General features: G+C 38.6%; 4 protein-coding genes across 4 annotated transcripts; 1 reads left to right on the top strand and 3 right to left on the bottom strand.

Annotated features, from left to right (window-relative positions):
• Positions 1 to 6,300: 6,300 nt before the first annotated feature.
• Positions 6,301 to 7,605, bottom strand: LOC135437032 (putative gustatory receptor 98a). Its single transcript, XM_064694846.1, has 3 exons — positions 6,777 to 7,605; positions 6,481 to 6,716; positions 6,301 to 6,417 (listed from the first exon to the last, which is right to left on the bottom strand). Exons 1-3 carry the CDS (start codon positions 7,603 to 7,605, stop codon positions 6,301 to 6,303), a joined length of 1,182 nt encoding a protein of 393 aa, XP_064550916.1.
• Positions 7,606 to 8,957: 1,352 nt separating this feature from the next.
• On the bottom strand, positions 8,958 to 10,035 carry LOC135437016 (putative gustatory receptor 98a). Its single transcript, XM_064694819.1, has 3 exons — positions 9,449 to 10,035; positions 9,152 to 9,387; positions 8,958 to 9,089 (listed from the first exon to the last, which is right to left on the bottom strand). The coding sequence occupies exons 1-3, from the start codon at positions 9,957 to 9,959 to the stop codon at positions 8,958 to 8,960; spliced, it is 879 nt and encodes a 292-aa protein (XP_064550889.1). The 5' UTR covers positions 9,960 to 10,035.
• Positions 10,036 to 10,920: 885 nt separating this feature from the next.
• LOC135436141 (small ribosomal subunit protein eS12) lies at positions 10,921 to 11,456 on the top strand. Its single transcript, XM_064693627.1, has one exon. The coding sequence runs from the start codon at positions 10,960 to 10,962 to the stop codon at positions 11,377 to 11,379; it is 420 nt and encodes a 139-aa protein (XP_064549697.1). The 5' UTR covers positions 10,921 to 10,959; the 3' UTR covers positions 11,380 to 11,456.
• Positions 11,457 to 11,685: 229 nt separating this feature from the next.
• LOC135437015 (putative gustatory receptor 98a) lies at positions 11,686 to 13,023 on the bottom strand. Its single transcript, XM_064694818.1, has 3 exons — positions 12,156 to 13,023; positions 11,867 to 12,102; positions 11,686 to 11,808 (listed from the first exon to the last, which is right to left on the bottom strand). The coding sequence occupies exons 1-3, from the start codon at positions 13,021 to 13,023 to the stop codon at positions 11,686 to 11,688; spliced, it is 1,227 nt and encodes a 408-aa protein (XP_064550888.1).
• Between the last annotated feature and the right edge of the window lie 13,531 nt (positions 13,024 to 26,554).

Genomic DNA, 26,554 nt, shown 5'->3' with positions numbered 1-26,554 from the left:
GTACAACGGATCCCCCAAAAGCCAATATAAACACATACTTGCACATACATATACGTTACCTTGGCTGGCTATGTATTCGCACAATTTTCCCAAATGAGTTTCGTTTAGCTTATGAAGCGCTTTTATTTCAAATACCTTTTTCAATTCCTCACTTCTCGGAAAGTTGGTTGTATTGAGGTCAGTTAGACTTCAATCAACCCTAAACCGAACTCTTAACTTAATATCATAAAAGCAAAAGCAAAAGCAAAAATATGAAATACTCTTGCAGAAGAACGTGCAACGGGCGCCTTTCAATGCATTTTCGCCACAATGTTGCTTAAATTGATATACATATTGAAATTATTACAAGAATCTTTTTGTGGCATTTCACCTGACTGGCGAAAAACATTTTCAAATGCAGAGGTGCAATGGTGTTGCCAAAATTAGCAGTTCAAACATTAATTAGAGCTGAAAAGCTCGCCATTGAAGTGTGGTGAGAGAGTCAGAACTTGATTAGTTTCAAGCTCTGCTCAACGAATTTAAAACATTTAAAGCACAAATGCCGAACTGGAGCAGCAACTATGTAAGTAGGCAACAGTTTTTCCACTGCCCAAATTCTTGGAAATTGCTTTCAAAGTGTTTGCTGGCAGCGGGTGTCGCCTGGATTCGTGCCAAATTCTCTATTTAGCGTCGCTAATGCTAATGGCCTCTGGCTCCGTCTAGCTGAAAGGCGTGCGTAAATACGAGTATATATAATTTTGCGCATCCCATGGAGCTTGAATGCACTCTAATGGGCGTGGACATGCTGCGGAAAGTTTGAAGGTATTAAAAATACAATTAACAAGACTCTAGTATTTATAGCATGTAGTAGAGCTTTAAGTCCTCTTCTTTAATACAATATTTCAATTCCCAATAATATAAAATATTAAAGAAAAAAACACTTTTCTTGAAGTCAAATGTAAAGAGCCCATCAAATACAATACTTCGGTTTTGGTTTAAAAAGATTAAATGTTTGCAACAGCAATTTGTCGTTGGGGTCTGCTAGTCCCAACTACTATTAAATATAAATTATCTATCCAATTTTTAACTCGGGCTAAGATCTTTGATTTCAATTGTCTAAGTATTGTCGCCTAAGCAACTCATCTACCAAAGACTACAAACAAAAAATTCAAGCACATAGTTATCGAAATACAGAAGTAAAAACGCGCCCATAATCTGTAGCGACCTGCTGCCGCCGTGTTTGTATCTTGGCTTTCCGCAAGCAGTTGCCAAAGACTACAGTTACTGCCATTGCTGGCCAATTTTTATTGAAAACAAATAAAAACTGCGCAACTCAGTCAAACCCTGTTTCCAACGAATTGACAGTCTTAGTCGAATCTTAAAGACAATTCCTGAATTTGGGGCGGCATTAGAAGAGTCATCATATTTTGGCTATATCTTTCAAAAAGTTAACAAGCTTCAACAGCGAGAGTAGGCTATAACTCGATCGAGATCTATTTCATAGTAAGAAAGTAAAAAAAATTATTATTATTTCTATCAATGCGGAAATCAAAATAATGTTAGCTTTAATCTCATACATACATTTTTTGAGAATTTATTTAATACGTTTTTGGTGGCGAATTCGGGTCAAAGGTTTAATAAACGAAAGTTTATTCTTCAGCTTTAAGATTCACACCGCAAGACTAACATGGGCGGAAACCGTCGATTCCAACATTTATTTATTTGATGCACTTAAAACATAATTTTAAATAGAAGTGGAGATCAATATGGGTAGATTTCTATTTGCCACATCCGTGTCTTAGTGGAAAGTAAATATCCAAAATTGTTAGCACAAAACGTTCCACGGGCAAGGCCGGGCAATACCCGCTAGTATCTATATAAATTTCTTTTTGTCTAAAGAAAAAAGAAAGGGAATAAAAGTCGAGTCATTTGCACTAGTTAGTAGCAGCGATTGGCATGTTGCAGCAACATGTTGCCTGTGTGAAGCGTGCATGTGAATGTGAATGCAGTGGCTATGCGGCATGCAACATGCTTGCTTTGCTCGCTGTGTACACAATTACTTGGCAAATAATTAAGTACGTGCAATGTGTAGGCATTTTTAAGGACATTTCAGCTGAACATTGGCAAATATTTAGACGGCAATTAAAAGTGGCTTTCGCTTTGGCTGTGGCTGTTAAAGAATCTGGTGCGGTTTGGTATGGGCTTGACAAACACGCATTACAGTTGGACAGGTGGGATTGTCAGTTAAGTGAATCTGTTTAGCCTGCAGCGTAACAAGCCAAATTTTAAGTCAGTCAATTGCAGAACTTGTTTGGGCAATGGATTCGTGAGTTGACCAATATTGTCGCATTAAAAACTGTCCTTGCAGCGTTTCACGTGGCAGCAACAAGAGGTTTTCCAAATGTGCGTTGTCAACTGTCGTAAATGTGAAAAATGGTCCACAAATAAACAAATCAGGTGCTGCCCGGACTTTGGGCTCTGCCCGACCATTTTATTTATAATTTATGATATAAACCGGAAGGGTAGCTAAGCCGGCGGCAGCCCGGCACAGCTAAGACATCTCCGGCCGTAAAGCACAAAACTGAAATATTGCCCAACATTTTTATTATTTGCACACAATCCTACTGCTGGCAGTCGACCAAAGTAGCTGTAGTTGTTTGTTGACTGCTGTGTATTGAGAGTTGGCTGTTTGGTCGGGTGCGTTAGAGGCGTTGGGAGCGCAGGCAGCAAAAGGCGCACAAATAAAATCCTGGAAATACTGACTGAGTTTCTGGCTCTGCTGTGGACATATAAACAAGAGCAGTCAAGAACAAGTACAACAACAACAGCTACAAGAACTACGAAAGTGGGTTTCATGTGCCTCTTATAGAGCATAAATCTATAAATATGCCAAGACAATTGTTCTCCTTACACACAAAATGAAAATAAGAGTGGGCTCAACTTCCATCTGACCCAATTCTTTATGCTATTCATTAGACTTTGTTCACAATATACCCAAAACCATACAAAGCCACACAAATTTCACTAAATCCGCATCAATCCGACGCATCTATAACTGTGCGGAAAGAAAAGCCTTTATTCTACTTGAAATCGCGAATATGCCGAGAAATCCCTAAGCACTTAATGACGCTTTTTTATATAACATACAATGTGATTTCTTTATAAAAGGCTTTTTACCAACTGCGCAAAAAAATGGCAAGATGTGTGAAAAATCGAGTGTATTTAACAGGCATATTATTATCAGCAATTTTTTCATTAGGCATGATGACTGAGCCGTCTATAGCTCAATATATTTTATATATTACTTTATTACAAATGAATGTTAAATCACTTTCAAAATTGGAAAAGGATTTCGAGCCGATGTCGTCGGCCTGTCGTATGAAAGAATGGCTCAATCCGGATAGCGAAAAATAATGCTTGTCACAGTTATGAGCGAGGGTCGGATATCTTATCACATACTTCCTATATAGTATACTTTGACTGATATGTGCATAATTGGTTGCTTCAGTTAACATGCTGTCATATTAAACATTTATTTATAATGTTACGATTACTAAACTTAATTACATACTGTGCATTACTTGGCAAGATATAGACTAATATTTAATACATTGATGAGTAAAACAGAATTTAACCTTCGGCATATAAACAACAAAGATTATTTCGGAAGTCTCAAAGTCGTTTGCTCAATTCGAGAACTTCACTCAAAACATTAAATAGTTCACAGATCAAAATACACACCTAGAGCAATCCGAGCAGTAAGATCCTGAATTTCATTGCCTCTCACTTGTCATCACATAAAACCGTCAATTCTCGAGCAGTTCGGATGGAAACAGAGAAATAGAGATATTGTTGTTGCTGTTGCTGTGGCTGCGATTGTTTGCCGCAAATTAGTTCAGTTAGCTATGGACAGTCGAGCTGGCTCGCGCCACACGCCACTCACTATTGAAAAGCCATCTCAATGTTATCTAGCATTTATCGTTCATTCAGTGTGTGTGCGCTCACATAAACTGCGCTTAATACGTGGGGCAAGTGGAGGGTATGTGGTGCACGGATAGTGGGTTATTTGTCATTAATATGCAAACAGTTAACTACAACATGTGCATGCTTTTGTGTGCTTGCCTGTGTGTGCGGGTGTGTGTGTCTGTGTCTATATTGTGTGTGCAACATGGCAAGTTGATTCAGCTCTCGCTGGTTTCAATCAATGCCGGAAGCGGAAGTTAATTGTGCGCATGTTTCATGCAGTCAACGGCTGTTTAAGCATTTTGCCTAATGGCAACAACAATTAAGGGCGAGCATGAGAGAGAGAAACAGTTGGCATATATTCATACTCATTTTCCAAAGGACCAAAAGCATAGATATTGGTATTGTGTATTGTTCGCATGCCTGTCTAAATGTTATATCCATGTCAAAGATTATTTCAATAGTATTTTTGCCCGTGCTTCAAAATTGGTTCCTTTGATTTTGTAATGCCTTAATTTGCAGATCAGGCCAAAAATATATTTCAATTCCTCCGTCCTATAATATTGATTGGCTCCCATATTATATAGAACAGAGCATTGCGCAGCCTAGAAATACCAACTGCAACGCTTTTATTTGCAATGCAGGGCAAACTGGTAGCCATCCTTTTAAATGTAAATACCAAAATTCAATAAACTGCTAAAGTCGCAGCTACACTCAACATATACGCACTCACGCAGGAGAGCGAGGAGAGCTGGCGGATGGGCGGGCAGGCAGGCAGGCAAAAAATGTAATTTGTCGCTAACCAAGTGTGTACTAACCTCATTTTACTAAAAGCTTTAAAAATAAAATGTAATCACATGCTTCATAAAAGTAATAACTACACACACACACACAGGCACATGCACAGATAGAGATAGATAGAGAAGGAGAAAGACGCAAGATTCCTGCACTTCTGAGCGTGCCTGACTACGTGTCGCTATAAAAGGGCTTGTGAATGTGCATGTGTGTGAGTGTGCGATTCAGTATGTGTGTGTGCTTGCGTGTGTGACTAACTGTTAAAGCCTTGACGTCGCGACGTCAGCCATCGCTGTCACTGCCAACAGCCATAGCCCATAGCCCATAGACGCCATTGTCTATGTCAAAGCACGCACAGCGTTGCCCCATTCAGAGAGAGCGACAGAGATAGAGAGAGAGAGACAGAGGAGGCCATTGCATTAGTGTGCGTGCGCGTCTGATTTTTACGAGACGATTATGGCTTGCTTTTTATTATTCGCCATTGAGCTAAAGTGTTCTGACATGAAAATGCTCCGGAAATCGGCTACGAATGTAAGCACTGCGACCTGCCTGGTTCGTACAACTGTTGCGTGGCTTTAGTACTTGTGTATTAATTACGAATCCGCAAAACTTTGTAGTCAGCTCCTGCAGCTCGTTATTGGCCAAAGCCCAGTCCCAATTATAATAAACTGACGTTTTTCAGGCACTTGGAGACAAGTCGCTGTCAGTGGCATCGATGCTGCAAGTCTGCGCACGAAGGTTGACAAATGCAGCGTCAACGAAATGAAATATTAAGGCCAGTAATCCAAGTTTTTTGCTCGGAAAATTGGCTTATTAGAAAAGTGTCACAATTTCAGATTCAAATTCATTCAGCATTCCGAGCAACCAAGTGGCCAAAAGTCTTATCGTGTTCCAAAGACAGGAAAAGTATCCATAATTGACGGAGACCGACCCATAAGTCACAATTGAAAAGTTGATAACTAAGTAAAAACTTTAAGGATAATTAAACTAAGAATTTAGTGAAAACTATTTGTGGTTAATGAACTACCCTCGAGTTTTATAATTTGCCGCATTGGCCACGTTGGCTCGTTGCAACATCAACAATTAGCCAAGGCCGGCCTAAGTGAGCTCGTGCGGCTTAAAGCCGGCTCATTGTTGTGGCCAGAACATGCTCTATGATAGCCAGCCATGCGTGACAATCGGACGCTAAAAATGCCAAGCTTTGCAAAAGTTTATAATGGAATTTGTTAACATGAATAATTAGGTACACGAGAGTCTGTCCAGTTGAACTTATTGTTTGTTGTTTCGTTTTGTTATCCGCACATGCTCATATTGGGGCTATGCACGAGCTGGCATTAAATTTTTCGAAATTGACTAATTAACTTGATTGACTTTGATTTAATAAGCGTACAGCAAGGCTGTGTCTATCGATGACCAGCTCGCAGCAGCTCGCAGCAAACCATTTTAATACCTTCTATGGAAATACCACCTTCATTAATTATGTTTCAAGTAATTTATTAGCGATTTTCTTAGAAAATGCGCAGCAACCATCCGCTAGGAATGCGCAATTCAATGGAATTTGGCTTAGGGGAGCTGCGCATCAGTTACGAAATTCTCAACGGCTTCCGCGGGGCTTTTGCCTATCATAGTCAAGCGAAATTGTATGCAAATGATTATATAGCTAACCATGCCAAAAATAAACTGCAACAAAAACGTAAGTAACATTAACTCTCTAAAATGCTTAAGGTATATCGATTCTCTCACCTTTCCCAGTGTCTCATTATTGATAACCAACAAGCCACCCGCACTAAATTCAAATCTCTCCTGGCCCAGTTGCCCCGAGATGCGGTATAAAGCAGCATTTAGCTGCGCATTTTGACGATCTGTGGTCAAGCCATGAAATATTGATCGAAGCTGACGCTGCAGCAGTGCGCATCGGGTACAGATGAAGCTGGAGACAAAAATGCCCATAAGCTTGCAAAGTTCCTCAGTTGCGCAGTCTGCAATCAAAAATGAATCAAGATCAGGATATCAAGAGATCAACAGCAAATGCTACGCACAGTATGTAGTGGAAATATTTACATGGTTGTGCCTATTGACAAGCATCCAATAGGGCAACACGGAGGTATCCACAAAGTACTTTAGCATCACAATCACCAGGCTCAGCTCAAAGTTTCGTTCGATGGAGCGCACTGTGCTCCACAGCAGCCCGTGCAGATGTTGCAGCATGGCCACACGCTCCAGCGATAAACGACGCAGTGACCACACTTCAAAGCGTGTCTTGTCCAGCTCCAAGATCAGCCGTAAACTGGCCTCACGCAGCTCCACATAGAAGACCAATATCAGTGCCGCATACAAAGTAAAATTGCTGAGGCGCATCAGCAGCACCAACTCCGAGTAAATGGCGTAGAAAAGCAGAAGCGCCGTATTCGTGACCACGTGATTATAAATGGTCATCAGAAAAAGCATCAGACAACAGATTAGCAATAGACAGTAGATGGTATTGCAATAGCGACACAAGCGGAGCAGGTTTACCTTATGCCCGAACTGGACTCGTAGAACGTACCGCATTCGTTCCAGCTGCTGCTCAATCTCGTCGCTGCGATTTCTCCAGATCAATTCCATTGCGACAGTAAAGTGTGCGACGGTCAACGTGACAAAGTTCAATAGGTCGACGACACGTGAAAATTTATCATTTCGATCGTAAACAACTCCGTAGTTGAAGCTGAATCGCCAACGTATGATAAAGGCCAGATAAATTAATAAGCCAATTGTGTAGAGCAGCTTCAGCTGCACATGTGGGCGTGGCGGCAGAAGCAATATGCATTGCATTAAGCGCCTCATGCAGCGCAGAGAAGCTTCGTGTAATTTTCCAGGTGCATGCCACATGACTGAAGTAGCCCGCGTCTATTCAGGTACATAGAATCACAATCAATGGCTAATTGGCTAATTGGCTAATTGAAAAGACAAGCGTTTTTATCGGCAGACAGGCAATTGCACTTTAAAGTATCCTTCGCCAACAAACATCACTTGTTCGATAAAACAAATATTTACTTTTTATAATTTTCCTTATAAAAAAGTATTCATACCACTCCAAAAACGTACCCTACAAAAATAATTAACAAATTAGATAGAGATTGATATCCATACAAGTAGATGCCCTTGTGTAGACGGGAGTACGGGGTTCTACATGTTATCCAATTTAGAGTTGAATACAGCTCTTCAACCTGTTTCATGTAAGCCAAACTGAAGACCAATTATGCGTTTCTTGAGTGTTCTCAACTACAGATGTTCTCTACCAATTTACGTTTGTTTACTTATTTATTGTAAAATTTCATTTGCGGGTGGATAAAAACCAATTACATAAGAATATTTCATTGTCGTATGTATTTTTATTTTTGCCGTCAAAATGAGCGCAGTTTCAAATAAAATTAAACAAGTTTTAAATTAATTTCCAGAATTCATTGATATTAATTTGACCTCCATGCTTCACCCACCAATTCTTTGATATCGATTTAAGCTCGATCAGATGGTAAGCAAAAAAACATTCATACCACCGTTTTATTTTACCAAATTTGCGGCTGGAATAACCCAAAATCCCATCTTTGTGTGCTTCCACATCAAAGGTATCTATAAAATATTCACCTATGTAGCTCGGTATTCAACCTTTGTAGTTCGTAGTTCGTATTCAACTTTTTGTTACGCCATCCGATCAAGCTCAAACTCATTTTCAAAGATCTAACTGAAAATGCATTTGACAAGCGTTTCGCACTTTTTGAAAATTTCATTGCCTATGTCAGAAATGGGATTCAAAAATTATATGGGCTATAATTCAAGTTGGCAATTCCTTTCCGTATAGTGGAAATCTGTTATCCTACATATCTCAAGCGCCTATTAACTAACTTTTAACTTTCTAAAAAGTTATAAGTGTCATAAAATGTATATATTTGTCAGAATGGGTTTTCAAACTTTCCATGACCTTGACTATTTAATATTATAATTTATTTTTGAAATATATATCTTCTTTTATTTTATACTTTCTTTAAATGAGTTGTTGGGTCCGCGGTTTTTTCATGTCCGCTCTGCTCAACATCTCAAATCCGCCTATCTATAATTCCTTCTTACTAGTAATCAATATGTGTTTTATACTTCTTTCTTATACTATTCTGCATCTATCTTTTGTCATAAAGAAAATGGCAAAATGTTAAAATTCAATTTTTGTATTTGTTCAATAGTTGCAGTCACATTGTGTGATTTTGTTTTAGTAGACTCAAAGCAACGGTCACTTCAGTTTCTCCTTCTAAGACCTTCAAGTTGTATGTAATCCGAAACTGTACGCAAATAAAAATATAGCTCACCACGCCGAACAGGAACTAAAAAAAAATAAAACTTTTATAAGTACCAAATATATTTCAATTACATGTGTATATCTTACCTTGCCTAACATTTCATTGTTGACCTTAACCAAACCGCCAATTCTAAGCTGACAGGTCTCTTGTCCAAGTTGAGCCGAGATTCTTAATAAGGCGGTATTTAGCTGCTCGTTGCGACGATCCACTGATATTCCATGAAAAAGAGATCGAAACTTGCGCTGCAGATGATCGCAACGCGTACAAATCCAGCAGGGAATACAGATCTCTAAAAGTTTTCCACTTTCCTCAGTTGTACACCCTAGAACAGAAATAAGTAAATATAAGAGCTGACGAGATACATTAGATATGTATTTACCTACACAACTGCATTGGAACATTGTCGACATATATTCTGTTCAGATACGCCCAGTATGGAAGAACTGAAATATCTATAAAATATTTCAGCAGCACCATGACGAGACTTCGTTCAAAGTTGCGCTCGATGTCGCGTTGTGTCTTCCAGAGTAGTAGATGCAATTGTTGTAAGGTGGCGATGCGTTGGAGTGGCACACGACGTTGAGACCACATCTTAAAATGTATACTCTCCAGCTCCGAAATTACAGCCGTGACAGCATCAATCAACTCCTGGTAGATGGCCAAGACGAGTCCTGAATACAATGTAAATTCGCTGCATCGCAGTATAAGCACGAGTTCCGAGTAGAAGTTGCCGATGAGCAGGAGGGAAGTGCTACTAGCTAAATTGTTGTAAACTGTCATGCCGAAGATTACCGATACACGCAGAAATAAAAAGCTTAAAATAAGATTGCTGCTAAGCCGAACTCGATGGAGATTAACCTTGCGACCGATTCCCTCGCTAAGGACGTTTTGCATTTGTAGAAACTGCTTCTCAATTTGATCGCTGCGGTTCCTCCAGAGCAACTCCACAGATACAATACAATGGCAAACAATTAATGCCACAAAGTCTATTAAATCGATGATGCGCGAAAAATGATCATGTAGACGATCGTAGCTCACTTTGTAATTAAAGGCAAATCGCCAGCGAAATATCAGAGCGAGATATACGAACGCAAATCCATTGTAAAGCAGCTTCAGATGGAGATGTTGTCGTGGTGGCACAATTAATGCTAAGCGCATTAGGAACTGCATCAAGCGCAGCGCAGAGTCGTGTAGCTTAACTGACACATAACCCATGACTGAGGGGTCATTGCAAAGTGTACGCGCTTTGACTGTGCGATTAAAAATCAATAACTAATTGGCTAATTAAAATGATATGATTATTGTAGCCAGCGTAATTTATAACACGGTCGATTTAATTAATAACTTCGATGTTTATACTCCGACGCTCATTAAATTTTCAGGACTTTAATATAGCAAATTGGATCTATATCAAATTGCAAAGCTATCACACTACAATTCACGTTTTTCTTTACATTATTATGTATATATTTTCCAAATCAATGTATACTATACGAAAAGTAACATGTCAAGTTTGTTAAATCAAAGTCCTTATAATTTTAGAGCTACGCCGTCCTCACTTCGATATTTTTCAATATTATCTAATTCGCAGAAGATATCGAAAAACTAATATAAACTCGTTATGCTTATGATGTACGAGAAAATAAATTTAAAATTTTAAATCAATAGTTTTTGTAGCTTCCGAGGATGCTTCCTTTTCTCAAAGCCAATATACTCCCTTTGCCCTCTTGCAATATTCAGAGAATATTCAAAATGCAGCGCATAACAAATTTTTTTTCCAACTTAAGTCTAACTTTATTCAAGCAGAATTAAGAAACATTTTGTGCCTCGATCTTGAAAATGTTACAAACTTTCCGGTTGTCAAAAAGTGCAGTGCAGCCTCAACCTTTCAGATATGGCCGACGTTGATGTAGATGTGCCCTCCGCAGCGCCAGTTCTTGGCGGCGCCATGGACATAAACACCGCGCTACAGGAAGTGCTGAAGAAGTCGCTGATCGCTGATGGACTCGTCCATGGCATCCACCAGGCCTGCAAGGCTTTGGACAAGCGTCAAGCTGTCCTCTGCATTCTGGCCGAATCCTTTGATGAGCCCAACTACAAGAAACTGATCACAGCATTGTGCAATGAGCACCAGATTCCGCTGATTCGTGTCGATTCGCACAAGAAACTGGGCGAATGGTCCGGTCTGTGCAAGATCGACAAGGAGGGCAAGCCTCGCAAGGTGTGCGGCTGCTCTGTGGTTGTCATTAAGGACTACGGTGAGGAGACGCCCGCATTGGATGTAGTTAAGGACCATCTCAGACAGAACAGCTAAACATGTTTCCGTTGCCGTTCCCCCGTCTGCTGAATGAGAGACTACCTGGCAAGTTTTTTATTGCTAAATAAAGAAAATACCTACAAAATAACCAAATATTATGCTATGTACTGCACGCAGAAGGGAGCGTCCAGTTATTTAAAGAGTGCGTTATTTTATTTATTATTTGGTGAAAATATGTGAGTGTTTAAAAAACAACTTAAGAACATATTAAAGCAGTCGCAACTGTTCTTCACTTTTTGCTCTTATCGCTTCGTCATTTTTAATTTCTCGTTATTTCCATATTATGAGACAACTTGAACACCCCTATGCGTATGTTGGATAGTTGGGCTCAGTTGCAGTAACGAGCCTCGTGGCGCTGTCTTCATCTATAAAAGTTAGCTGAAACTGAATGCAAACAATAAAGTAGCTAAGCATGCCAAACAAGAACTGAAAAATATAGAATTGAATAAATATTACGTATATCGTGATTGCGAAGCACGCTTACTTTGCCCAGCATTTCATTGTTAATTATCAAAAAACCTCCAACACTTAACTGTGCCGTTTCCTGCGCAAGCTGCACGGATATTCTCAGTAAAGCATTATTCATGTGCTTATTCTGACGATTCACGGTTACTCCATGAAATAGCGATCGAAATTGGCGCTGCAGCCTAGCGCAGCGTGTACAGATCCAACAGGGTATGCCAATCTGCAACAGCTTGCCAAGCTCTTCAGTTAGAGCATCTGCAAATGATAACTTGATCTTTGAGTGAAATGGGGCTGGAAGTCGTACCTACATAGGAGTAATCTACCATATACTCGCTTTTGAATTATATTGACAAACATCCAATATAGTATAACTGCAGTGTCCACAAAGTTTTTCATAATAATAACGATGAGACTCCGTAAAAAGTTGTGCTCAATATCGCGTTGGTTTTTCCACAGCAGTAGATGTATTTGCTGCAGACCAGCAAGGCATTCCGCAGACAAACAATAATCGGAACATAGATCCAGACGAAGTCTTTCCATTCCCAAAAGGATTTCGTTGGCCGCGTCGTTAAGCTCTTGGAAGAAGGCCAAAACCAGCACAGTATGCAAAGTAAACTCTCCACAGCGCAGTGCAAACAGAGTCTCCGAGTAGAGATTACAGAGAAGAAAGAAATTGTTGGTAGCTATCAAGCTGTATATTGTAACTGCTGCCAGCGCCGCGATTCGAATAAAATTAAATCTATAGATGACATTGCAGTAGCCTTCTATTCTAACGAGATTCACTTTACGTCCCAATCGGACACACAGTATGTCATGGATTTCTTGGAACTGCTGCTCAATCATCTTGCTATGATTGCTCCAGAGCAGTTCCATGGCGACCACACAGTGTCCGACAAGTAATTCCAAAATGCCAACCAGGTAAACGATTCGCGACTTATTATCGAGAAAAACAATATTCTGATCAATCAAATATCGCCAACGAAAGATAAACCCGATATAGACCAGCAGAGCAATATTGTAAAGAAGCTTCAGATAGAGATGAGAACGTGGTGGCAGAATTAACAGGCAGTGCATCGAGCCACGCATAAGCCGCAACGATGCGACGTCTAATTCGCCCGGCACATGCCACATGACTAAGGCGTTCCACGGTTCCACGGTGACAAGGACTCGGCACATATTAAATTTACAATTAATTAACTTACTATCTTGTGTTTACAAAATAAGTATACCTCTGTTTCTTTATTTATTTAGTTCAATACGTACTGATTCAATTCTATTAGTAGCTATGATAGCCAATAGATAATACAATATAATAAGATTGGCAAAATGGGTAACCTCTACAAATAATCACGATATACTAAATTAAAGTGATTGCACTATATATAACATTTGTAATTTTGGATTTTCATTTTCATTTCTAAAATTACCCTCAGGGGTAAAATTGATTGTGGCATGATATGATTTTACATAAATAGTACCTTGAATCGGAAAAGATACGCCGGAAAAGCGGACTAAATGTATTATATAGTTTAGTTCTTTTTTCGACTTAAAATAATTAGCCAATGCAAATTCTAGGGTATTTTATTGATTAAATAAATGGCCGTCTGCCTATCCGTCTGTCTTTCTGTATGTATGAAAGAATCTCAAAGACTACAAGATCTGGAGAACTAAATCGATAACGGAACGGATCTCGTTTGCGTGGCATCGATAAGATTCAATATCGTGAATTAGGCTTTTTAGGCATGTCTCGAAGCGTACAATGGACCCCAAATTAAGTATGTAGACTCTTATATAGTATACGTACACATATCCAGAATATTTCACTTTTTGGATACCTCCACCCATTCCCAGAAAAATTTTACAAAAACGTAATTATATAAAAAGATGTCGCTAAACTCGATTTTGCCGTTTTGATTTGATTTTTCAGAGTTTCGATGAATCGACTTCGGACTTTTGGACATTTATAATACATGTAAATGCCGCTAGACATTATCCTGACAAAATTGCCAAAAGATGAAATTTTTTATAATAAGTCTATTTCTATACATTTATTTACATTTTTAATAATTTTCTTATGTAAATCAAACACGCTTATGTATTCACTCAACTTTTGGAAACGAGACAACCAAATTGATCAGTGAGGAAATCCTTATCCGATGTAAAATATCCATATTCGTTTCGGACTTACATTATTATTTTATTGAACACATTTTTGGAGGTTGGTCCTGAACTCCGATATATATGCACATTTAAATGATATATATGCACATTATGCCTTGAATCGGACAATAAACCCCAAAGATAATCACAAACGCAGCCTGCTCAAATGTTATTTACGTCAGCTCAACGCTGAGTGCGAGGTATCTCCTACTCGGGCACTTTGGACTATAGCACACTTGTCTTTTTTTGCCTTTCCAACAAATATGTTGTTTGGAGTAATATATAAAATTAGAGACTACAAATTGTGAAGTGATACATTGCCTTTCATCTGCGCTGGCTGGACGAACTGATAAGAGTGTGTTGTAATTGCTTTAAATGCCATTTGGCCCATTCAAATTACCATCAAAGTGACGCCAACAACATGGAATCAGCCCATGAGAGGAATTATTTGTTAATTTTATTACACACACACACGCACACACTCACGCACACACTCACTCACACTGTAGCACACAGGAAAACAACCACAAAGAGCGACGAAAATTGCTTATCAAAAACATGGAAGCTGGTTGGGGTCGGAGCCGGGGTGACTGTGAAGCACAAACACACAGACGTTGTACATAAATTTGCATGCCTTTATTGCACCTCAAAGAGAGAGGCAAATATACACGCACACACACACAGACATGGACACACACTCACATACACACACACATACGATGCTGGCTTTATGCAACCACTGAGGCACTTTGTTTGCACACTGGTAAAACACCTATAGAGACGATGGTGATCCACGCCTCCAGTTATTTGAGGTAATGACTTAATTGCCACGCTGCTTTTGCTACTGCCAAGCCCTTTACTTTTGCCACCCATCGAGAGCAACCCCCTTAGGTAAGACGCCCGCGTTCTATCGCGGATGCCTGTCTGCAATTGAGCTTCATAATTTTTGCAGGTGTCGAGAACGCTTTGTCTTTGATTGCGCGTCTGGTGCGTCTCTAATCTCTGCCAGCCACATCGTAATCATCAGGAGCAGCAGTGCCAGCAACAGCAGCACCAGCAGCAGCAGCAGCAGCAGCAGCAGCATTATCCTTTGTGCTAATACTGGGCCACTTAAAGTACTGTAAGCAGCTGCCAGGCGCGGCTCGGATGTCGGAGGTTTGGGCCAGGTTGCGGGCCTTGGTTAAATTGAAGCAATTGTGTGGCGTTGATTTGTATAATTTTGTAATTTGTATACCAAAACGTAGCCACACATGTGTGTTTGCATTAGCTGGAGTTAGCTGGAGCAATTTTACTTTCCCTATGCCAAGTATACGTATGTATATGTGTATGTATAAATAAATTAAGGTGCAATTGCGTATATATATATATATATATATATATATATATATATATTTGTATACGCATATTGCGTATGCCATGCATGGGGAGGTAAGAAAAACTGCAATCCTTAAAAAGAATTATCAAAAAATACAATTACTAAAATGATTATTTATTATTTTTTTTATATGTACAAAATAAAAGTTAATAATAAGTTGCCTTTAGCTGGTTGCCGATTTAATAACTATTTACTTGTTACATGCTTATTCGAAAGTGAGCACTTTACGTTTAGCCTAAATTCTTTTCATCTTTACTTATAAAATTTTCATTTTGAATTTTAAACTTTCATTCATAAACCTTCTCAGGTTTCATATCAAGGTACTATTGCTTCGTCATTCGCAAATCTGATATAAGAAAATTATTTGAATAGGAGACTATATTTTAATAAGTATAATATTTATTATAAAATTCGGTGTACTGTTAATTTAAATAAAATATTTTAAGCGTTTTATCCAATCTTAACTTTATATAAAATATTTTGAGAATGTTTTCAATCATGTTTATTCCCTTCTAATGAACTGATGGTCATTAATGACTATATTTGGTAAATTTTTACCCAATATTACATATAACAGTAAACATTCTTGAATATTAACATTGTCGAAATTATGTTAATTCAAAAATTAAGTAAATTTTAGCATTATAAATGGCTTTAAATTTAAATAAATATTTTTGATATAAGTACAAACGTTTGAATTGAAGACCTAATCAAAGTTAGCTTTTATTTTTTTAACTCGAAATTTTCATAGCAGCCCTCGCAAAGCTGCCCGAGCTCGTCCCCCACTCTTCGTGCCGCAAAGGAAACAATTTTTCCAAATGTAATTATCGGCATATTTGGCACAAGTATTCTATATACTCTTGCTCTTACTCATACTTATGCGCATACTATGCATGTATTTATGTAACCTGCTTTACACTTGTAAACAGCCTGCACGTGCCTACAGAAATGCCAACATGCTGACTTGAGGTCCCGCTTTGACTTTGAGGTTCAAAGGGAGAAGCGCCTCCAACTGGCTTTTGTGGCTTCGCCCCGCATGGCCAACTCGGCTGCCGGCTAAATGAAAGGCGCAGATCTTTGGCGCAGCTGTTTATGATGACACAAGCCTGCGTTCATACACACACACACACATGAGTATACTCTGTGTAAGTCATTAGATCATATCTGATTTTAATTTGACGCAATTTACCTTTTTGCACCTGTTGACCTGTGTAACTCCAAGGCGCCAGCCCCCAGCCTCCGGTTTGTATTACAAATATGCTAATGCGTAATGCGTAAATGTAAATATGGTAATTTTGGTGAAAATTGATTTTGCAATTTAATTGAAAACTCCAGAGCTTTTTGTTGTCACGCGCATATCGTTGTCGCATTTATGGTTGTTGTAACCATTATTGTTGCTGCTGTTGTTGTTGTTGTTGTTGTTGCGATGATTGTTCAAGCAGCTGCCACAAATTGCATAAATACTTGAACACTTCCACTTCCATCTTTCGCACATCGTTTGCGATTTTTTTGGAGATTGTTTTTAATGACATTAAAATTGCCAAAATTACAACGGCAACACACACAAGCACCCGGGCACACACACACACACACACACACACACACACACACACACACAAGCCCGCACATTCACATAGCTATGCTCGAAATCAATAATCACAGAGTTCAATTGGAGTCGTTGGCAGATCCAAAACCAGTCTAAAAGCCATTGGCAGCGGCTGACAAATGCGCCTGAAATATGGGCCCAGTCTGGCTCGATAAATTTTATGTGTTGCTGTGTGTGTTGACTTGCAAAAATGCCAGGGGGCGTGGCCCACATGTGATATATGTGTGGCATTTGGAGAGCAATGCAAACATGGCACCTTCTAGTAAAATAAAAATTAATTGCATTTTTTCAAGCACATAATTATGACGAGGAATGTGAGGAAAGCGACATGAAAAACGAGTCCAAAGTCACGACGGTTCACATCAGGACAGACAATTGCAAAAAGTCAGGTGATGACAATGATAGCACACACAGTCCGACACCCACACACACACACACACACACACACACACACACACACACACACAGAGACAGACATATACTCATAGATGTGCAGCATTTGTAACAAACTTCGATAACATCATTTATCTTCACTGGCCACAGGCAGCCAACGGCGAGGAGTTGCCCAAGTCAAAGACACACAACGTCGAGACTTTTGGGTGGAAGTGTTCGAGACTTGGCTAGAAATATTCGCTCTATAGCTATTTATTGCCAATTTCGCTGCTTAGCAATATTTCAATGCATAACGCTATTTTTCACATTAATTGGCAAGGTTAAGCGAAGGGCTAACTGCGCAAGTTTGGCATGTGAAAAGTTGTCACTCGAGCGAAATCAACTTTAATTCACTTGATATTCGAGAAGGCGCTTTATTATCTCTGCTGGCTCTCTTGCCAAGGTCAGTAAAACAATAAAAATAAGACCATTTTTATATTGGGCCATATAGACGGCAACAACATCGGGCTCGATGCGAGGCATTATAGCGGCTTTGGGTTTAACTGCGTCTTGTTTTTCTTTCTCTTGGCTGACTGACGCCGCAATTAGGCTAGTCTAATGTGGCGCAAATACAAACACCCGGACGAAGGCCAGCGGCTTTAAAAGCCCGCTTTCAGACAAAGTTCACTTAGCCGCACAAAAGCGAAAAAAAAATATTATTTTCAGCCCGGGTGACATTCCATACTTTTGCCACAAATCTCAATAGAAATGGCGGCAGGCCCGACACAGCCTGATATCGCATATAATCTCCTGAGTATATTTTTTATGTTTATTATACCATAGGTGACAACCCGTGCCTAGGGTTTAATATCCTTAACATATGATGTGATTTATCTCATTTTATATAAATATATATATTAAATATTTACCCGTTGCGGGTATACTAGGTGGTACACAGGTAATATTATATATACACAGTAAGAGCAGTGCAAAGAAGGACAAATCAAATGACAGACAGACGATCTCAATAAAAATGCTTTTAATTTACTTTCAGAGCAGAGGGGAACTTATAAATATAAATAAATATACGTATATTTGGTTGGGCTTTGGTAAAGGAGAATTCATATACAGACATACACAAATACATACATACTTATACACTGCAAGAAACTGAAATAAACTTCAACAGCATTTGCATTTGCAGAAGAATATATACAAAGCGTATATTCCTCGGCTTTGCCTAAGCCAAGTTTTAATCTCTTTATATAAAACTGTTTTTCCTGACTGACCCACTGGCTGACAAACTGACAGACTGACAGACTGACTGACTGACTGACTGACTGGCTGACTGATTGGTATACAACACACAGAGCAAACCGTAACTAGGAAGTTGGAATTTTCGGTTGAAGGAAACTTTTTTATTACCATCCGATCGGCCTCAAACTCATTATCAAACATTTTTGTTCAAATTCATTTGCGGAGTGTCTCACACTTTTTGGAAAATCTATCCCGCCTCGGTGAAAATGGTGCTCAAGGATTAGCTGGATGAGTATCTTTATGAATATTCATATAAGCCGTGTTTCACAATTTTCACAGAATCCAAGATTCCTCGATGGAAACTGCGGATCAAAAATGTTTTGGTCAAAATTTTAAGTTTCGTCCGATCGACCTCAAAATTATTTAAATTAGGAGTAGAATTATATGAAAGTTTTTGCTTACAACTGCCACGTGGAAGGCTGGAGAATAGCCGCTAGCTTTAACATAAGTAAAAAATTTCCATTAATTTTTACGTGGCGTGGACTTTAAAAATCGTTGAATAACAAAATTATTAGTTTGAAGACGACCGGAAAAAAGTTAAATTTTCGCCTATATAGACTTAGTCTTAAATTTTCGACTGAAGATATTTCTTAAAATGCCAAGCACGTTCTTAACTATTTTTTATGCACTCAGCAATCAGTCTGGAAAAACACCACGCACGCCGACAAGTTAATACCCTTCTAGACACATATAAAATACAGATTTTTTTTTTTTTGCAGATTTGTAAGAAGAACTGTTATTCCTGTTAATTGGAAATGTCTTCTTCTATAACATACACATTTCCTGACAAAAACATAATAATCTCTATACAAGCTCATAAAAATTCGTCAAAGAAGGTAGCAACATAAAGAAAGTATAAATGTATATTCCTGTATATAATCAAGATGTATATTCATGATCCGAATGACACCTAAATGGCCATTGGCAATTTCTAGCCATGTCAAGTTGTCCGGCTGAATAAACGCATCAACCTCGGAAATTAAAAGAAATTTGAACTGTTGATTGTTAAACAAGCTTATTTCTTTTTTTTCTTAATATCAATAAATATAGATTCTATTTTTTTTTAGCATATCTCTCACAAAATTAAAAAAAAATAAAATCTTCAAAAAACTTTTTTAAAAAATACTGCCATGTGCTTTGATTTAAGAATATATTGGCGTATTGAAGCTTTATTTAAATTTAAAAAGATCGACAATATCGAAGAAGTAAGATCGAAGCAGGAAGGAAGATTTTCTATTGCAGCTGAGCGCTGTGTAAAGGGTATAACTTAGTTGGTCGCTCTCGACTCTTGTTTAGCCTTGGAAACTGTAATTGTCGAGTACAAAACTTGTGCCTTGTTTTGTGTCTACTTTCCGAAATGTGAACCTTGGCCATGGCCTGGTCTTTGTCTGTACTGGCGGTCAACTTATTATGCAGGACAAGTACAACAATTTACGCAGACAGGATTAGCCGTGTTAGCCATTGCCAGTTGTCGGTGCTTCACTTGTGGTCTCTGACTGACATAGTCATCCATCAATGGGACTGGCTATTTGTCATTTCGGTCCGAGAGAGAGAGAGAGTCGCATTTATGGGGATTCTCCGATATTGCGAGTGTATTGTATTTGGCCATATGCAGTTGGCTTCCTGCATGCTGTCGCATTATTTCCAAGTGGAACAGATTTTTGCATTTACTCCCAAGTAGGTACACATGTAGTCGAGTACTTAGCTAACCTTCTGTTCGCATTTGCCATTTCGATTGCCATTGCTGTTGATGCTGCCATTGCCATTGCCATTGCCTTTGCCTTTGCCTTTGTCGCTTATTGCTGTTTACCATATTTCTGCTTATTTGTTTGCCTTCTATGGCAAATATTTGAATTTAAATTCAAACGTGCTTGACACATAATACAGTGCCTGTAGCCTGTACTCATCGTGGCCCATTTCGCTGTGCAAATATTTTATGAATTTCAATGAGCCGCCGGCATTGCTCGGCGCTGCCAGCATAGAGCAGATTGGAGGGACGCGAGCTGTTGGCACGAATGCGCCAAAGTATAAAAGGTAACAAAATGCGAAATTAGTTTGACACGTGTAGAAAAGTAAAAGAAAGAAAGCTGCTCAGCACAGCGCGTGCCAGACACGCAGGCCGCAAACTTCGCAGATTTTCTTTGAAATTATGTCTAGGGATTTGCATTATGCGGACTTATAGATTTATATTTGCTCTTTTTTTAAGACATGTAACTCATGCTTTTTGTTGACTGGTTACTTTTGATTAATATAAAATTTGTTAAATTAGTATAAATTTTGTATTTATTTATATCTAACTTTATTCCAAGTGCTAAAAGGATTAACTTGTACTAAAATATTGCTTTAATTTGACTTATAATATTTAATATAAATAATTTGAAGACCTGAACAATATCACGAAATAAATGTCACTTCTTGTATTATCTGAATTGAAGGCAAGGAAAAGTATTTTCGTTTACACACCCACGAGGTTGTTTCACGGGCATAGCATAGTTGCCGCTATTTGTAAGGAAATCGCTGTAAAAGAAAGTTTCACGGAGGACAGGCTCCGAGTATTCCGCGTGTCGTGCAAATAAGTATGTACATGCATGTGCCCACATGTCGCCGCAAATCTACTTAAAACGCAATTAAGTTGGATGTAAATACGGTCGAAGACGTTGAATGACAATGCGGTAAAATGCAGGCCGACAGTCGAACTGCAAGTTCCACAATGCCTGACAACGAATGTGGATGCAACTCGAATTGTGTCCTGCCCCCCCTCCAAGCCCCCATTCCAACATGCATCCACACCAGCAGCTCTCAACTTTTTACTTTCCTCTTCTGCAGTCAGCTCAACGAAGTATTTCTGATAATATTTTGGATAAAACATACAGACATATAAAGAACAAGCAAGAATACTTCATCGAAAAGGAAATACTCTGCAAAACGGAAATCAAGTATCACAGAACTAAATTTTTATAAAAAAGGGAGCTATGTAAAGCTATGGCAAGGTAGATAAGGAAGCTAGCATAAAAGATTCCCTGCAAAGCTGTAGTATGGTGCTCTCTATACGGAGTATCTACATAGCTCTTAAAATGAATGTCGATATTTTTTTTAATTACTTGCTTATTACTTTAATCTTAATTGTGATCCGTCAAATCGAAGTTTTTAATATCTTTAATTTTGAAACTCATTCTCACGCTGATCAAAGTTTCTAGACTAAAGTAACAGCATATCAGTTAATAGTAAAAGTAAAGTAATAGAATTTTAATTTAAAAAAAGAAGGAAAAAAGATAATTTTAAAGCAAACATCAAATTTCCAGATATATTCAAAATTTGTCTAAATAATAATTTAATTCAATCGATTTAAGTAACTTCTTAAATTCGTTTACATTTTTAAATACAGTTCCTTGCTAAATGTATATATATTAATGTATATAAATGGATATATATATATAATGTATATATAAATATTTGTATTATAATATTATATATTATGTTACAAATATTTTAAGCCTCATATGCTAGTATGCCGCATATATTAATTGGTATAACATTTGCCTTTCGTTTTTTTCGGTTTGAAGTGGTAAATGTTGAAAAATCCACAGAATATAAAATATTTGTCTGCTGTTGGAAAACGGCAGACTGCATACTAATTTTTGTAAATCGATGACTTTTAATTTTTTACATTTCTACGATGATGATTTAGTTTTTCTGTAAACAGACATGCAATACAGACATCCAATAGAGAAGCATAAGTCTGCTTTTTTAACACAACAAATTAGCCATACTTTATTTCATACGTTTCCATGGGCACAGGGTAACTGAGATATCGTATGTCGTTCAGCATATGGAGCAGCTTCGTCGTCTCGTGTTGTAATACAATTATACGGTAATATCTGCCGCTGTGTGTCGAGTGGACTGGGCCGTGCGTTATAGATGTCAAGGATCTTCACATATGGTGGCAAATTGCCATCCTAGCTTCAGCCGGCTGATGATTTAAAAGTTAAATTCATTTTTGAATAAACTTTAGTCAACTTTGTTGAAGAAAGGAAAATGAGATACGAAACAAGAGTCCTTGTATTGTGTAACAGCGGCAGGCGCGTGGCGTGTGCAACTTTTCCATTCAAGTGCTGAGTGCTCGCACAATTCAAGAAAACTTGGCGGAATTCTTGAAGGTTGTTTGAAAATTCGCGAAAAATAACCAGGTAATTGATGCTGCCGTCACAAGTGAAGCCCCGACAACAAATGTCTATTGCTGTTGTTGTACATATGGTGCATAACTTAAGAATTGTGTGCCAACTTCGTCTCCTGAGTGAAGGATGCGGCCGTGAATATATCACAAATTAATTGCGCGCGCGTTATGAAACCTCTCAACGTTTATGCATTCAATTAGGCAGCTGTCTATCGGGCTGAGGATCATTGGGAGCTAATACTGTTGTATAAGCACGAGTGCATTACGTTCGAAAGTTTGTGAAGAGGCAAAACGCATACCGTGTGGCAGGAAGTGCTCCCAGCTAAGACATAAACAAACGGCCAGTGCAGGCCGCTCCAGTTGCAGTTGCAGTTCGAGCAGAGGAAATTTCTTGCCATAAATTCACTAAAAGCTTTCGCAACGAAAATTTGTTGCTGCCTTCCGCTGACAACATGGCTCACCTGGCAGGAGCCACAGGAGTCGCCATTTGCTCTCACCTCTCCCTGCCTCATTCTGTCTCTCCCTCTCTGTCAGCTCCGGCCGCTAGTTTCTCTCTCAAGGCTGGCTGCAGCCAAAGCAAAATTTACGCCTCTACCTTCATTATTATTGCACTTTGCCCCAAACAACGTTGTTGTTGTTTTTCTTTTGGCTGCTGTTTTTGTTGCCGTTGTTGTTGCGCCGGTTGTTGGCGGCTGTGGTTGGCTTTCGCTACCGCAGACAATTTGGCAAACGTGCAAACCAAGTTTCTAAATAAAAGTGCAAACTAAATGAGCATTTAGTGTGCGCGCATCGTAAATTCCTGTTGAAATATTTCTGTCGTCTTACAATTTAGCTGGCATACCCATGGCTGAAGTTCCACTTCGGGATGCGCCCGTTTTAAAGCATTAAATGTATGCGCTGTACCACGCGGCGTATGCGTTATGTGTTCAGTTTACACTTATTAAGCAACTCTCTGTTTGCCTATGTGTCTGAGTGGGTGGATGATGTGTGGGTTGTATATGTGTTTGGGAGCCTTTGACAAAGTTAAGGCCGCCTCATGACGTTGGGCATAATAAAATGGTTTAATGAGGCGTCGCTGCCGTGCACCTTTTATGTGTCTGGCAATAGTCGTTTGCCTGGACCTGGACAAAAACTGCTGCTGGTCGGACACAGACACACACACACACATCAACTGGCACACTTGCTGTCAACACAGTCGCACATGACTTCATTAGTGTAATGAAAACAGGCAAAAAAAATGTCAAGGTTGCTTTCAGGCCGCTTCGTGCGAATTGTCGCCGTCAATGTTTGTCCATTTGCGAGAGCTTACTGCGAGAGAGCCGACTGCCAAAAGGTTAACACTTGCAAAATGGCTGACGTGGACGTGCCGCATTCTCGTTTTGAATAACAAATTTAATTAGAATTAATACATAAGAACTAGAGCCGAGCAAATCTAAACATTACCCCTGCCGCCCTCTCCAAACTTGGCCCGGTGTAAGTATCTAGTGCTATGCATGAAAATACCATTCACATATACGAGTGTATTATACACATCACATCAGGCAATTACTATTTCTTTGGCTCCTTTTTCTGTGAATTCAGGCATCCTAGCATACAATGCTGAAACTTTAGCATTCCTGTTCTCAGGGCAACAGCTTTCTAGAAAAAGTTCTTATCATATATTTAATCAGCAATTTACTAATTAGAAGCTTGATATAAAATGACTAGCGCCTATTCCTCTGCCTTGTCCGGGCCTAGTTTTTATAGGCTGACCCCATTGAAAATGAGTAAAAAATAAAATGGATTTCTGCAAATGTACATAAATGCGGGACGAATGCATCTTCGAAAGTATATTTATGCCTGATCAGGATGATGAGCAGAATCGGTCTGGCTATTCATTCATTAACGCGTTGAGCTCGGCAAAAATAATAGGTCCTTCTATAGTCCGCGCAGTATGAGTTTGTTAAATGATCCATAAATTGCGCCATTCCATGAAATCGATATAAATCGATATAGAAATCGTGCCTTTTTAGCATATCTCAGAGCTTATAAGAGCTAGAGACACCAAATTTGGTATGTAAACCCAGAAAAGAACAATCTTTTTAAATTGTAATACGTATTAGTATTGTGGATTTGTTATTTGTACACATTTGGACGCTATATATATGCCACAAAAATCGGACAATAATAAAAAAAATTCACGAAAGCTTTTCCCATAGTGTGGCGACAAGGTAAGAAAAAGCATGTGTACATTTCGAAGGAAGCTGGGTTTAGGGCATCTCCTAGTTAGACAGTCCCATAGCGCTTTCTCTCTTTCTTGTTATTCGTTGCATTTATAAACAATATTAAACAATTTCGAGATATTAAAAGAACTTGTGTATTAATTTTTACTACAAGCCACATGCTCTGCAATTGATTGTAGCCGCATTGCACAAAAATAGTTTTATTTTAATTAAATGTAATAGAGAATATAAATGTTGTACAATCTTTTGCGTATTTGAGCAACTTAACAGACAATTAAAACGCGACAGAAGTTTTCCTGTGCTTTTTTATTTGATCACTAATATGTATGTAACATATATATCTCTCGACATATATCATGCAGTATTTGCAGCCAGAGTTGTCCAGGCTTTAAATCAATTTTCAAGCGAGCAGAACGTTAAAAATTATGAAAATTAAATTAAACGCCGCATAATTTTTGTTAATTTGTTCGTTAATTTAATAATACGTGAGTGCAGAATGTAGCCACAGAAGCTCATATTAAAGTTGACTATATATATTTGCTTATATATATATACATATATATATATATAGATGTGCCAGATTCTCTCTAGGGAGACGGGGGTGTGGAGTTCATTGCAATTTAACGCGCGATGGCCACGGATATCCGTTTAATGGCCATGAATACATAAATATTAAAAATGTATTTGTTTATTACACACAGACATACCAAAAGCTCACACAACACATACGCAGGCACACACTTAATACTCACACACTCGCACACCCATGCAGAAGTCAGCTTACATGCCTTTATGAGAATTTATTTACCTTTGCAAATAAAATATATGGCCAGTTTTTTTTAACGGAAAGCAATTTAAACAATACCCAAGAGTATTTATAATAAGCGCAATAAAAAGCAATAATAAAAAAACTATCTGTGCAAGTTGTGAAGAGATTGGCTTTTATAACAGCCTGCGTGCATGTGTTTGTGTGTGTGTGTGTGTGCGTGAGTGAGTATTGGTGAGTACGTCCGTTTTCCTGTGGCTTGTTAAAAATAATTTAATTTTATTGTGTTTCAATTATTGTTTGCTTTAATGGAGTAAAAACAACAGTAACAGTAGCAAAAATCAATTTTGTATTTTAGAAGAGAACTCGCATCAAAAATAGGTTCATAGAGAAAGTGCCTGCCACTTTGGGACAGAAACTCTGCACTCTGACACTTACATATTCCAGTTGGAGTAAATTAAAAATGCCATTGGGCAGTTGAGATATACCCATTAGATAGGTTCAAGGAACATCTGCATGTGCTCCAGTTACACAAAGTGCTTAATCAAGCTGAAAACAAGAGCACTTGAAAAAGAAATAACACGTATCCACACACACACACACACACACACACACACACACCACTCAATGCTGTGGACAAAGTAAAGTGAAGTAGTTTAAAATTAAAAAGGACACATAATCCTGTCAGTGCATTGCCACGCGGACGCTCGCCTAA

This window comes from Drosophila montana, unplaced genomic scaffold (assembly GCF_035044405.1).
Source record: "Drosophila montana isolate Dmon_TW-CO22-7 unplaced genomic scaffold, ASM3504440v1 contig_3733_1, whole genome shotgun sequence".
NCBI classification, from domain to species: Eukaryota; Metazoa; Arthropoda; class Insecta; order Diptera; family Drosophilidae; genus Drosophila; species Drosophila montana.
Note: the sequence above shows the minus strand (reverse complement) of the source record. Positions and strands in the feature narration are given on the sequence as shown.

What these genes read in the sequence shown, in the direction of transcription:
- LOC135437032 (XM_064694846.1), bottom strand. Translation starts at nt 7,605, where the DNA reads ATGTGGCATGCACCTGGAAAATTACACGAAGCTTCTCTGCGCTGCATG. An exon ending in AAATATTTCCACTACATACT is followed by an intron (nt 6,717 to 6,776) that starts GTGCGTAGCATT and finishes TTTTGATTGCAG; the next exon opens with ACTGCGCAACTGAGGAACTT. An exon ending in ATAATGAGACACTGGGAAAG is followed by an intron (nt 6,418 to 6,480) that starts GTGAGAGAATCG and finishes TTTTTGTTGCAG; the next exon opens with TTTATTTTTGGCATGGTTAG.
- LOC135437016 (XM_064694819.1), bottom strand. Translation starts at nt 9,959, where the DNA reads ATGCAAAACGTCCTTAGCGAGGGAATCGGTCGCAAGGTTAATCTCCAT. An exon ending in CAATGTTCCAATGCAGTTGT is followed by an intron (nt 9,388 to 9,448) that starts GTAGGTAAATAC and finishes TTTCTGTTCTAG; the next exon opens with GGTGTACAACTGAGGAAAGT. An exon ending in ACAATGAAATGTTAGGCAAG is followed by an intron (nt 9,090 to 9,151) that starts GTAAGATATACA and finishes ATTTTTTTTTAG; the next exon opens with TTCCTGTTCGGCGTGGTGAG.
- LOC135436141 (XM_064693627.1), top strand. Translation starts at nt 10,960, where the DNA reads ATGGCCGACGTTGATGTAGATGTGCCCTCCGCAGCGCCAGTTCTTGGC.
- LOC135437015 (XM_064694818.1), bottom strand. Translation starts at nt 13,023, where the DNA reads ATGTGCCGAGTCCTTGTCACCGTGGAACCGTGGAACGCCTTAGTCATG. An exon ending in ATATGGTAGATTACTCCTAT is followed by an intron (nt 12,103 to 12,155) that starts GTAGGTACGACT and finishes TATCATTTGCAG; the next exon opens with ATGCTCTAACTGAAGAGCTT. An exon ending in ACAATGAAATGCTGGGCAAA is followed by an intron (nt 11,809 to 11,866) that starts GTAAGCGTGCTT and finishes TATATTTTTCAG; the next exon opens with TTCTTGTTTGGCATGCTTAG.